General features: G+C 56.1%; 1 protein-coding gene across 9 annotated transcripts in view; it reads left to right on the forward strand.

Moving 5' to 3' along the window:
• Positions 1–13,480, forward strand: part of TNS1 (tensin 1) — a 179,698-nt gene that overhangs the window by 70,935 nt on the left and 95,283 nt on the right. For 8 of the 9 annotated variants that reach the window (XM_059168079.1, XM_059168078.1, XM_059168077.1 and 5 more), the window contains 2 exons: positions 11,192–11,233; positions 12,248–12,298. Coding sequence is in view for 1 of the 9 variants with exons in the window: in XM_059168084.1 (XP_059024067.1) it covers positions 13,307–13,342 (36 nt within the window). In the remaining 8 variants the exon portion in view is untranslated. Of the gene's footprint in view, positions 1–11,191; positions 11,234–12,247; positions 12,299–13,211; positions 13,343–13,480 lie in introns of those variants that run through there. The other variant, XM_059168084.1, reaches the window with a different exon arrangement.

Here is a 13,480-nt window from a genome sequence, read left to right on the forward strand (position 1 = left end):
GTGTCCTGTCCCACCTGTGAGGAGGGGGGCTCTAACATTCCAGGAGGCTGGGTCGGCCACGTGGTGATGGAGTGGTTGACGTAACAGATTGTGCTCCCTGAGGCTCCCCCCACCCTGCACCCCGCCCCGGCATGGTCAAGAGTGTGAGGGGGTTAGACTCCTTCCCTTTGGATCCTGGCTTCTCAGTCTCCGCTCTGTGACCTTGGACACAATGCTTAACCTCTCTGGACCTCAGTTTCCCCTCTACAGATTGGGAGTTGGTAATAGCCGCTGCCCTGTAGGGTTTTTAGGGAGAATAAAAGGAGCAAATGAGTGAATTTTTTTTTTTAAAAGGATTTTATTTATTTGAGAGAGTGTGCACATGAAAGCACACAACAAGTAGGGAGGCAGCGGCTCTGGAGAGGGAGAAAAAGGCCCCCCGCCGAGCAGGGAGCCTAATGCGGGGCTCAGTCCCAGGACTCTGGGATCATGATCTGAGCCGAAGGCAGACGCTTACCCTACTGAGCCACCCAGGAGCCCCGTGAGTGTATTTAATTAATCTGTATTCAGGGCCCTCCAGGAGCTGCCCACCTGATTTGGGGTAAAAGTCCAGCATCTTGCATTGGCATGTACAACCCTGCAGGATGGCTTTCCTCTCTGACATCTCCTTCTAGAAACTCTCTCCTTCCCTCACTCTGCGTTAGATACCTGGTTTTCTTGCTCTTGAACACAGCAGGCACGATCCTGCTCCCGGACTGTTGTCCCTCGTGTGCCTTCTGGCTGGGAGGCTCTACCCCCGAGTCCCCCTCGAGGCTCTTTCCCTCCCTCAGGTGTTCACACATGTGGGAGATGTCCCTTCTCCCCAGCAACTCCGTCTCCCGTGCCTGCTTTCCTAGTCCCTCCACCGTCTCACCACTGGGGACATGGTGCATCTCACTTCTAGGGCTCCCCTCCTCCCAGCACAGCAGCCTGTGTGGACAAGGGATTCATATCTATCAAGTTCACTGCTGTATCCCCACCACTCGCCACGTAGTAGGTGTTCACCGACTCAGCGCGCATTCACCGAGTGGCTGGAAGAAAGGCTTCAGCTGGATGCCCTGTGCGGGTAGGGGCTCAGCAAGTAGGGCTGCTGTTCCCTGGCTTGCCCGTGGGCAGGGGTCTCTCTGTTCCTGGGGAAGGGTGCTGGGCTCCAGAAGGACGCTCTGCTGTCGTCCCAGGGAGTGGGAAAGTGGCCCAGGGGAAACCGGGAGAAAGTTTGGCTTCCCCCAGAGAGCACTCAGCACCTGTTTCCTCAAGGCAGGCTAGGCAAGTGCTTTGAGCAGGTTCACAAGAGGGAGGAAAGGGCGGGTTGTATTTTTCCTTCCTTTTCCATTTGCTGCCTCCCCTGCAGCCCTGGCAGAGCTGGTCTGTGGTCTCCCTGCCCCCTTCCCTCGTGCCTCGCAGCGTGTGTGTCTGCTGTGGTTTCTCCAGGTCTCAGAGAGGGCACAGATCTCCCTCTGGCCATCTTACCTGTCTCGCTTCGATCTTACCCCCACTCAGATCAGGAGCCCTTGTCCTGGGCACAGGATTTCTGCCTGCTGTGGGTCTGCTGGATACATTCTCCAGCCTGTGCCAGGCCAGCCGGGGCAAAGTGGCTTAATCTTCAACCCGTGTTTTCATCTTACTCAACAGATGTTGCCCAAGGCCTTGGGTAGAGGGTCCTAGGGTCACCTCCCTCCTGTGGGGTCCCCTGGTGGGGGCAGGATGGAGAGGTGAGAGGGCTTGTTTGGCACGGACACTCCTGGTCCTTGGAAATTGCTGAAGCAGCTTTTCTCCACTTCTGAAAAATAAAGAGTCAAAAGGAATTTCCCGAGGGTGATAGCCAAGTGGAGTGGCCGCCAAGGTTGGCCGGATGGTGGGCCCTCCTGCACACAGAGCCTGGCACCCAGGAGACGTGCGCTGGGGACAGATGGGAGTGCAATGCCTCACCTCACCCAGAGCAGCCCCTTAGCAGGTGCTCAGAATGAATTGAAGGTGGGGTGGGGAGTCTGTTGGGACAGGAGGGAAGAGATGAATGGGACAGTGGGAATGCCAGGCTGGATTCTCCCGTAATAGCCATCAGAGCAATGGTGAGATGGTCACCCTATATGGAACTTTCTGCCAGACATTGTTCTGAAAGCTTTGCAAAAATAAACTCATTTATTCTTCATGACAACACAACAAGAGAGATGCTGTGGGATTATCCCAGTGTTACAGATGAGGAACTGAGGGGGCCACAGAGCTATTTGAAGGGGGTGTGGGATTTTGACTCAGTGGCCCAGCACTGCCGTCCGCCTGCTTGACCATCAATCATGGCAGACGTCATTCACTTGCACGACACCTGTGGTTCTCAAAGCCCTTCCCGGGACATCAGGCCACGGGGACCCCACGGTGGATTCTGTGGAAGTCAGGGCATGTTGTCAGAGCTACCTGGGTAGGCCGAGGAACAATGTGGGGCTCAGAAAGACGAGGTCACCTGTTCATGGTCCCACGGGAGTTGGGGGGTTGGGTAATGGGGTGCTGGGTCAGGAAGAGGCTTTTAGATTCCTGGTTCTGCTTTCTCCCCAGAACCTCCTGGATGCTTGCTGCTGATATAAATACTGATGACAGCCAGGTGGACTTTTCTGAGATTTCTTTTCCTTTCCTTTCCTTTCTCCTTCCCTCTCTCCCTCCATTTGTTTAAAGTAGAGTTGATACACAATGTCATATCAGTTTCACGGATTGGGATTTTGTAACAGCGCCAACCACAAGTGCACCTAGCTAGCTCAGGGCCTGGGATTTAGAGGAACGTCTGTCTCTTCATCTTTCTGTCCGTCTGTCCTGCCCACAAACATTTCCTGAGCAGCTGCCTTGTGCCTACTGCTGTGTCAATGCTGGGGCTGCAAAGTTCCTTTCTGCCACAGTGCGGCTTCTAGGAGGCGGGTGGGGTTGGGGTTGGCGTAGAGCCATAGGAATGAGAGGACTTTACACACCATTTGCTCTAGTCCTGCTCTGTTTCAGGTGAAAAGGAGGCTCTGAAAAATTCTTTTGACTTTAGATTTTTTTTTATTGTGGTAAATACTAGAACATAGAATTAATTACCTTAACTGTTTTCAAGTGTATAGTCATGGTATTAAGTTCGTTCCTGCCCTTGTGCAAATGTTACCCATCCATCTCCAGAACTCTTGTCATCTTGCTCAACAAAAGTCTACCCATTTAATATCTTTTTTTTTTTTTTTAAGATTTTATTTATCACAAGTAGGCAGAGAGGCAGGCGGAGAGAGACAAGTCTACTCATTTAGCAAGAACTCTGCCCTCCCTTTCCCTAATCCCTGCTTACCACCATTCTCTTTGTATCTCTATGAATTTGGCCACTTAAGTACCTCAAGTGAGTGAACTCATATGTGTCCTTTTGTGAAGGGCTTATTTCACTTAGCACTGATGTCCTCAAGCCTTCCTGTGTTGTGATGTGTATCAGAATGTCCTTCCTTTCCAAGGCTGAATAATATTCCGTTGTCTGTCTGTGCCACAATTTACTTACCTGTTCATCTGTGAGTGGACATTTGAGCTACTTCTGGGTTTTAGGTGTTGTGAATAATGCTATTTTCTTGCGAGCAGCCATCCTCCTGGGTGTAAGGTGGTGGTCTTCAGATTTTGAGATGACTTTCCCAAGGTTCTCAAGTGCCAGATGTGAGGCAAGAAGGCACCACGGTGCTTCACGGACGAGGAGGAGGATGTGATGTTCTGGACAAGTGGGCAGAGCCCTCAGCCTCGACGATGCCATCTTGCCCTCCATTAAGGAGAATGACTAGCAGTCATTGAACTCTAGGCTCTGATGATATTTCATCTTCTTGGTTTGAACTCTAGGCTCTGATGATATTTCATCTTCTCGCCACAAATGTCACGAGAGGCCATCTTGGGAGGATTCTAGAAAACGGAGCAATGTTAGGAGAGATGAGCCCGATAGAGTCTTGGTTTTCAAAGGAGAGAGAAAACTGGGCATTACGTTCCAAAGAAGATTCTCAGAGTGGCGAGGGAAGCTGAAGATCTGCATTTGTGCAACAGGGCTATGCGGTTTGGAGAGGGGAAATAGGGAGCAGATGCAGAATGGGAGTGAGAAAGTGGGCAAGGGGAGATTTGCTGTTGCTCCCTGGAGTAGAACCTGGTAAGTGGAGGTTCTTACAAAGAGGAGGAGACTTAGATGTAAAGAAGAGCTTTCTCCTGTCGTGGGGTGGGGAGTCGCTGTCTGTTGCTGGAACCCATACTCACCGACACGTACTCGGTATAAGGCGAGTGTTCCTGGCGAGTTCCTTCTCTTTGGGGGGACTGGTGGAAGTCCCGCCCATAGACCGGGCTGTGAAAGGACATGGTTCCTGGAGGTCAAGGCATCCATGAATGTGCTGACCACCATCCGGGGATCTCCATTAGGAGAGACCCAAGTCAGGTGAAGAGAAGCCTTTGAGAGCCTTGTTCAGTGGGGGAGAAAGAGAGGAGTGTCAGATGGAAAACAATTAGTGCCTGTATGGGGGCTTCTGACCAAAGGTGGCCTTGGGGGCCTGGGAAGGAAGCAATCAGTCTGTGCTGTGGTAGTTGAGGAAGTCTGTCTCTTGTTCCAGGTCTAGTTTAAGGTTTGAGCAAATGGAAGAGAGGAGGGGAGGAGGAGGGAGAGCTGAAACAGAGAGGGGGCAGGGCCCTGGTATGAGTTACTGAGCCTGTTGGGAGCCGGGGCAAATCCAGGGTAAATATTTTTGGCCCGTCTGCCCTTGCTGGGGGGCTAGTGGGGACCAGGGAGTTCTGTGTCATTTTGGTTGGTGGCCCTGGCTGGGATGAGTGCAGGAATGGAAACAGCAAACATGGCATGTGTGGGGAAGGGCCCGATAAGGGAGGAGTCCGCAAGCCAGGCAGGGGAACTTGAACTTGATGAGCCAAGCAGTAGGGCCAGGATGGGTCCTTGAGTGGGGAAGCGACCCAGAGCGGGATCTGAGAGTCTGCTGCCAGCTGTGGGGTGTGGCTCGGTGGGGAGGGGCTGTGGGAGGAGTGCTGGGCACAGGCGCTCAGCTGGAGTAGAGAGAGAGCATGGCCAATGGTGGCCAGAGGGGCACAGAGGAAGGGCCTGGGGACGCCTGGACCCCCAGGGCCCTGGCTGAGGGGAAAACAGCATCCGATGCGGGGAAGGAGGGGTGGAGGAGTACTCCCCCGTGACCTGGCGGAGTGAGCGCATGCCGCCCCTGCTGTTGCCCTCTCTCTGCCAGGAACCCTGGGCCTGGTCCCTCCGGGTGAGCTGGGGCCGGCCTGAGGACAGGAGTGGGCTTGCCCAGGCCCCTCCCTGGGTGGGGGGCAGGGAAAATCAGGCATCACATTTCATTCCATCACACCCTGCCTGTTCTTTTTCTCTGGTGGCCTAGGCCTGCCCAAGAGAGGATGGAGCCCCTGAAGGGACTTCATGGGGAACCAGGCCATCGGCCTCCTTCCCAGCCTGGCAGGGCCTAGCCCTACCAGTTCCGCACCCTCTCTCCAGCCTCCCGCCCTCAGTGTCGAGGCCCACCCCCAGGAGCTCCCCCCTTTCCCAGGATGGTGGTAATTAATACGGGGCAGGGGGTGGGTGGTAAGCAGGGGGCAGACACAGGCTTGGAGGTGCAGACCTGGACACTTGGTTTCTGCATCTGCTCAAAGGGGTTCGAAGAGCTCCATGAGAGGCCCCAGCTGCTGCGGGATGTTGGGATGTTTTACCCTTGTGGTCCCGCTCCCGCTGGGCGGACTGGGGGGGTCTGTCAGGTGCCAGCCTTGCCATGCCCCCTCTAAGTGCCCAGTAAATGGTGCATCCCTGCTCTTCCCTTTTGCTTCCAGTCCCTCCCTTCATCTGCTTAGGGTTCTATTTGTGGAGCAAGTGAGCCTCAGATAACCTGCTGTGGGTCCCCAGGCTGAGGACGCTCCCGCCCCCCGCAGCCCTACCTGCTGGCTCCCACTGGCTCCCTTCCCGTCCTGACGGGCAGCGCCGCCTGTGAGCTCACAGTGGGTTGCCTTGGCAGGAGATGTGATGTCATGGGGTCTTTTTTGGCCTGAAAAACTGCCTGGATTCCAGGCCTCCCAGGGGGCAAGATTGGGGAGGACGGGAGGGGTGGAAGGGAGGAGGGTGTGAGGAATTTCTGGACAGAATGTTCCTCCGGAGGCTGAGTCTGCATTCTGCGCCAGACCCCTCCCCCTAGCCTGGGCTTGGGTATCTACCCCTCCCCCCGCCATGGCCCTTGCCTTTTCCGTCCTCCACAGCAGCAGCCCACAGATACATTTTTTCCCAGCCCACCCTCCCTGAAGGCCACCAACGTGTCATATGCACGAACCTCTGGGCATCTTCCCAGCCACCCAGCCCCTTGAGCCCACACGGTTAGGGATGGGTATGCATGCATGGAGGGGGCGTGCATGTCTTTTTTTGGAAAAAAACAAAAAAAAAACTTAAGCAAAGGATGTGCAGTTTCCCTTATCCGCCCTGTGGTTCACAACCCCTCACATTCAGGAAGTTCTCGCTGATGTCTGATCTCAGTGTCTCCTACTGCCGTCCACTTCCTCCTCTTCCTATGGCAGTGGACTGAAGGAGTCTCTTCCTCCCGAGGACCCGAGAAGGTTCCACTCCAAGTCACAGAGAGCTTGCTCCCGGTGGGAGGGCTGTTGACCGAGAGGAACTTTTAGTGAGTGAGGGTCTTCGTCAGGGAGAGGAGAATGAACCCAGTATGGAGCGAGGCCAGGTCAAAGACCAGCTGTGCAATGTTGGGCAAGTTACTGAACCTCTTGGGCCTTTCATCTCAACTGCAAAGTGGGGTCATGCTTACCTCCCCTGGGCGGTTCCGAGGACCTATGATCGTGGAAGTAAAGAACTTGGTATTGTACCCAGATCATTAGCACTTTGGGAACTGTGATTGTTAGCACATTGCTGTTATGAAAAGGTACCCCCCCACCCCCAAAGCTGGGCAGGAAGAGGCCAGGCAGGGGAGGCACGCAGGGTGGGACACTTGAGGGGGCCTGGCTGTCAGCGTTGTGTGGATGCACGTCCAGCAAACTGAGAGTGAACGCCTCCTGAACTTTCCTGCCCGAAGCTCCTCACCCCAGTCCCTGGTTTTGAGACCCTAGAGCAGAGTGAACTGGGAAGCACAAGGTGTGGCCATCAAGGGACACCAGGTCCAAACCCTGCCTCCTGCTTGGAGTTGTCCTGCCTGGGGGCCAAGAGTATTCTGGAAGACCCCTGGTGGGGCTGTGCGTTGGCTGCCCTCCGCTTTGGAAGGCCTGGGGTCCTGAAGAATGAGGTTTTGTCGGGATGCCTGGGTGGCTCAGTTGAGTAAGAGTCTGCCTTCAGCTCAGGTCATGGTCTCAGGGTCCTGGGATCGAGCCTTGTCTCTGGCTCCCTGCTCTGCGGGGAGTCTGCTTCTCCCTCTCCCTCTGCCTGCTCCTTGGCTTTCTCCCTCTTGCTGTCTCACAAATAAGTACATAAAATCTTAAAAAAAAAAAGCCAAAGACTTTGTCCTGGGCTTAGGTGTCCTGGTCTAGATGTGGGGGTGCTGTCTCTGTCTGGGTTCCATGGGCCATATCCTTCTGCAGCCGAGCCTAAGGGGGAGGGAAGAGGAGTGCCCGCAGGGAGGCATTCCGCTAACCGGGCCAGCAGACGAGGCACGGAGGCGAGGGGCAGAAGGTGAGCTCAGCAGGGGGCTCTCCTTTACCTGGGTGCCAACCCCAGTCTGGCCACAGACCCCACTGTGAGAGGTGGGGCGTCGTGCCTCTCTGTACCTCAGTTTCTGCATCTGTGAAACAGGGAGGGAGGAGATGGCTCTTCCCAGAGCCGGTGTTCTGAGGAGTGGTATGCAAGGATGGGCTGTGTCCTGGCCCAGATCCAAGCAAAGATGGAACTTAGAGACCTTTGCTCCAGAAGGGCCGGGGGTGCTGCGTGGTCAGCGGTGAGCGAGGTCAGGGGGTTGGGGAAGAGAGTGAGGGGCTCTCCTGGTCGGCTCACTCAGCTGGTATTTGCTGAGTGCCTGCAGTGTGCGAGGCTGAGTTCTAGGCTCTGGAGGCTGTGGGCACTTACGTGCTAGCAGGGAAGGAAGACCCTAAGTGAGATCAAGAAGCAAAATACATCGTGTGCCAGAGAGTGAGGAGTTCTAAGGAGAAAAATAAACCGTGCCACGGGGACAAAGGACATGTTTGCGTGGTTGTGTCCAAGGTGGGTAACAGCCCAGGCCGAGTGGGGCTCTCTGACCGTTGGCTCTGGCTTTGGACCCACAGCTCGGGTGTTCTAGAAGCTTCCCTACAGCATCGCCGGGGGCCTGGGGCAAGGTGGGGGCAGCGTCGGGGGAGAGCCTGCCCTCATGCAACCTGCCTCTTGCCCTTTTCATTCCCAGTAGCCCCAGAGCTGGCGGTGGCTGGGAAGCAGGGAAGCAGGGAGGGCTTCCATCCTGGGAGGACTGGGCGGGAGGAGAGGGGTGGGGAGCTCGGCCAGCACGCTGGGCCCTGTCTGCAAGCACTGCGGGGAAAACACGGCGCGTGTCACTCTGGATGGGCTTTTGGAAATGTTTGCCTTTCCAGGGAGCACCTTGACCAGTAAGTTGCAGGCATCTGTGGGCTGGCCTAGGGAAGGGGTGAGGGCAGGGGAGCTGCTGTTCAAAGGCTGCTGGCTGGGAGGGAAGTTTCTCCAGCTGGGCTGAGGCCTGTGTTTTCTAATATTGGCTCCCGTCTCCCAGGTTTGCGTCGTGCTAGACTGGGGAGGGGCGGACAGAGCAGGAGGGTCAAGGTGGGGCGGCCTGGGCCTCTGGAGCGTGTAGCAGGGTGTGGGTGAGAAATGACAGCTGACATTAACGAGAGCTTCCTAAGGACAGGCCCCGCTCTAAGTGCTTCATGTGTTCCGTCCCATTTGGTGCTCACAAAACAGCACCCTGCAGGCCTGGTGAGGGGCCCCGAGGACAAAGTGACCTGCCTGGGGTCACACAGGACAGGAATCAGAGTGAGTTAGGACTCGGCCCCGGACGTTACCGCTAACGCTGTTCGCTTAGACCCGTGGTTTTCTAAGTGTCATTCCCAGGTCCGGAAACCTTTGAGAAAGGCACGTTCTTAGGTCCCACTCGGTTAGACCCTCCTGGCAGGGCCCGTCCCCTGTGTGTCCACAGCCCTCCAGGTGATTCTGAGGGCTGTTCGGGGCTGCTGGCTCACGTTCTGTTCTGCCCAGAGTCCGGGCCTCTTAGGAGGCTTCACCCAGAGCAGGATGAGAGGCTCTTCAGGGCCTGTCGTGGGCCTGGGGCAGTGCTTTGTCTCTGCTTTCTCCTTCCCACCCCACTTCTGTCCTTTCTGATCGCCCCCATCTAGGCAGGCTGGTGAAGAGAGAGGGGTTTGGGGTTGAGAGATCTGGATTCAAATCACAGTCCTACGGTGTAGAATCTGCATGTAGAAGGCCCCTGGGATCTGCTCTCCTGGTTCTCCTCCTCACCTGGAGGCCAGAGCCGCCCAGAGAAGACACGAGCCTAGGGTCAGAGGTCCCTGCCCGGTGGCCTGTGGCTCGGGAATGGGGGCTAGGAGGGGCTTGGGGGAGGACTGGGGTCTTCCAAGAGGGTGGAATGTGGCATCTTTTCCTCTCCGGAGCCATCCTCAGGCTCCAGGTGGGCTGACCTGGGGGTTGGGAGGGCCCCACTGACTTGCCTTCCCATCTCCTGCTCTGTTCGCGGGTTTTGTCTTCCTCCACTATCTAAGCTGCCTTGGAAAGCAGTTTTGACCTCAGCTCTCCATCCTCCAGGCTTTAGGGGGAAAGGAGTCCAGGCTGTTTCCTGAAAGAGTACTGCTACCTTGACCTCCACTGGCTCTTTTCCTCCATGCCCATCTTGGCCCTGCTGTCCTTCCTGATGGCAAAGCCTTTCAGAGGCCCTTCTGTCCATTACCCTGTCTTCTTCAGGGGTGAGGGGCTCACCAGGAATGGGGTTAGGGTGGGCATTTCTATTCGGAGTCACCAGCTCCTGAGCTGGTCCCTGTTCATCTTGGCAAAGGCTTTGCTTCCTCACCTTCACGGTCAAGCTCTTGTCCTTCTGTGTGACTCAGGGGACCCTGGAACCACTTCACTGGGTTGGTAATGGAGCCCCAGAGACTGGAGGCACGAAGTGGACCTGGAGTGGGGAAGTTTCTCTCCCGTTACGGGAGAGTCCAAGGAGGCCGCTTCTCAGGATGCCATTAGTAGAAAGCACGTCTGTTGGTCCTGGCTGGGAAGGGGTGGCACTGGCTCGTGGGACAGGCTCAGTCCACAGGGGTTATTGGTGGCCTCTACACATCCACCCCAGTCCCTGGACATGACCGTGGAACTTCCTACAGTGCTGCTTTGAATCTGTTTAGGCAGGTGGGATAAGACTTACCAAACCGTATTGGGGAACGAGACGTATTGCCGCGATGAGAGTATTTGTACCCTAAGGACCAGATACGTCGCCCAAAGGGCGGGCTTACTGGAGTCCCAAGGTGGGAGGAAGTCCTTCTTGCTGGGTGTCCAGGAATGGCCTTGTGGGGGGACGACAGCTCGTCGGAAAAGAGCATGGGCAGGGGAGCCGTCCCACAAGCAGAGGGCCGGATGGCGAATAAGCAAGGGGATCTAGGGGACAGGTCTGGATGGGGCCAAGCTCTGGGGCACTGGGGTCTGCGCGTGGCCAGGGCTTATGGTGGGGGGCCTTGGAAGCCCACAGAAGTTAAGACTCTGGCAGGCCTTGTCCTGGGCTGTGGTGATTTCACACCAAGAGCCTGAAGTCCCAGGATGGGGTATAAATCCTATTGTCATCAGGAGTAGTCGATGACTTTACCACTCCTTTAACCTCCTCTTCTGTGAAGTGGGGCTCAGGGGAGCTCGTGGGACCTACCCCCCTGGGTTCTTGTCGTGAATAAATGAGCCGGTGTGGGTGAAGGTGTCTGGCCCAGAGGTACAGGTGAGACTTTTACCTGCTCTGGGTTCCTTTTTGAGGGGTCAGCACTGAGTCAGAGGCCTTGGTGAGGTTTGCCGAGCTGGGTGGTTCTAGTACCAGTAAGATTGTTTTTCATTTTCCCAACTGCCTCCCAAGCTTGGGGTGAGCCAGGTTAAGTCTGAGCCTTGGGCTGATGCCATGGGGCCGGCTTCAGGAGGCATTCTGCCCATGCGGCCACCAGCCCTGGGGAGAGAGCCAATCCGTGGCTCTTCACCCTGAGGCCTCACACTGGTTTCTCCCTGTGTTCACAGCCCATCAACACTGAGAGTGCCCCGAAGAATGTAGCCGACACGGTGAGTGACAGCAGGTGGGCTGGGTGGCGGGGAACACCCTGGGCCACCGTGGGGAGGCCCAAAGGCAGAAGGGCGATATGGGGGGAAGGTGAACACAGATGTCTGGGGATACCCTTTTGAAGTCGATTTGAGGAACTTGGGGGAGAGTGATGAGGATGTGGGTCACGTTGGGAGCCAGGCATGTGACCTCACTCGTGTGTTCGGAAATGGATTGCTAGGGAAGTAGGCAGGTGGGAGAGGCCCGTGGTTTAATGTGGGTTTCTTTATCAAATATGCAGAGTGCAAGAAAGCCGGGCAGATGTTTCCAAACAGATCTTTCTGACTTAGCAGAAAGACAGGCAGTTTCCCCGTTTCCTCCAGGCTGCGTGGCGGAGGAAGGGAAGAGAGTGGGCGGGTCCTGCAGTGGAGAAGCTGAGGCTGGCAGCCAAGGGACATCTCCTGGCCTTGGCCCGGGCTCAGTAGTGGGCTTCCGGTCAGAGGGCTTGCGTTCAGATCCTGCCTCTGCCAAGCTTCTAATTGTGCGACTGTTGGCAAGTCCTGGGCTTGTGTGTGCCTCAGTGTTCTCACGTGCAGAATGGGAACAGGAAGATCTCCCGGGAAAGTGGTCAGGAGACACAGGGAAGAGGGTTGGTTAGCTCTGAGGGGCTTTTAGTGGACAAAGAAATGCTAAACAGGGGCACCTGGGTGACTCAGTTCTTAAGTGTCTGCTTTCCGCTTAGGTCATGATCCCAGGGTCCTGGGATTGAGCCCCACATCAGGCTCCCTGCTCAGTAGGAAGCCTGCTTCTCCCTCTCCCACTGCCCCCGCTTGAGTTCCCTCTCTTGCTGTGTCTCTCTCTGTCAAATAAATAAAATTTTTTAAAAAAATGCTAAAGAAACAGCTAAGTTCCTCCGAGGCCCTTCTGCCAGCCCCCTCACCCTCCCACCCCTGCCAGACCCAGGAGGTCAGAAACCACGGTGCCTTTTGAATACTTTCCTTGACTCCTTGCTCTGATTGCCTTTTCTCTGTCTCCAGGGAGAAGGAGCTTTCCGGGGTGGAAACACACGGAAAAGTCTTGAGGAAGACGTAAGTGTGGGGATGGGGAAGGGGAGAAGGTCCCGTACCTGTCCCATTGGGTGGAACATCCCTTGCCTCCTTTCCAGAAGGGCGGGCTGGAGTCACTCAGCTCCGTGGCCGAGCAGGGGAGGAGGGGCTGGGATGGTGAACAGGCCCCATGTACTTCTGCACTGGGCCTCCGTCTGGCTTTGGTTTCCAGCTTGGCTGGCTCTGGAGCTCATTTGCCCACCGCTTTGCCAGACCTCTGTGCTGCCGGGTGGGTGGTGGGGAAGGCAGAGAGGGAGAACTCTTGGAGGCCTGGCGTGGTGGTGAGCAGTCACCAAGGTAAGACCAAGGGAAATGGGCAAAAGGACTAAGGGCCAAGGTGCAGAAGGACTTGTGGGCTCTCAGGGTCATCAGACCTTGGGGTCTTGCAGGCTTGGCTTCTTGGGAGAACGGAGCCTTTGAAAATGTCAGAGTCTTCTGTGTGATTTCAATGCCTTCGATTCAGGAGCAGCCTGGAAGGTGGGCCAAGCCAGCTGAGCCCTCTGGGCTCCTCTTGCCATGCATTTTTGGTAGAGGTCAAGGGGCAGATTCCTACAATGGAAAGACCCCAGGGAAGGGCAGAAGGGGCTCTTTCAGGACCCTACTTTGAGCAATGCTTGTGTCTGGGCTTGTCCTCACATCCCTGGGGGAGACACCCCCCAGCGCTGGGCCTTGCTCTTTCTTCCCCACCCTCCTCTGACAGTTTGCCCCTCTGTTGGCCTCTCCATCCTTGCCCGCCCTGCTCTGCAGAGGAACAGGGAGTGGTTTTGGCGGTTGGCACGGGGGGAGCTGTTGATGGCATGAGGCCCTATCATCTGACAGCTGCCTGACCCATGGTGGGGAGGGCCCCGGAGGGAGGTGCTGGGGCCGCAGGAGACAGCTCCTGTAGGCAGCCACACTTCTGTGGGGAGCCTGCCACTGTCGCATTGCCCTGGGGCCCGCCCTGCGAGGCCAAGGCGTTCCCCAGCTGCATAGCCTGTCCGGAGTGGGAGCATGCCTCCTAAATTAGTGGGGAAAGCTCTGTTCAAGGTATGCATGGGTCCCCTGGGCTCAGAGTGCAAGTGTCGGGAGGGACTCTGGTCCAAGTCTGTGATATTTCTGGGGCTGGGGTGTGGGTCAGAAATTAATTTTTGTGTGTACCTGCTACTGAGGATGAACAAACTTAAT

This window comes from Mustela lutreola, chromosome 3, assembly GCF_030435805.1.
Source record: "Mustela lutreola isolate mMusLut2 chromosome 3, mMusLut2.pri, whole genome shotgun sequence".
Lineage (NCBI taxonomy): Eukaryota > Metazoa > Chordata > Mammalia > Carnivora > Mustelidae > Mustela > Mustela lutreola.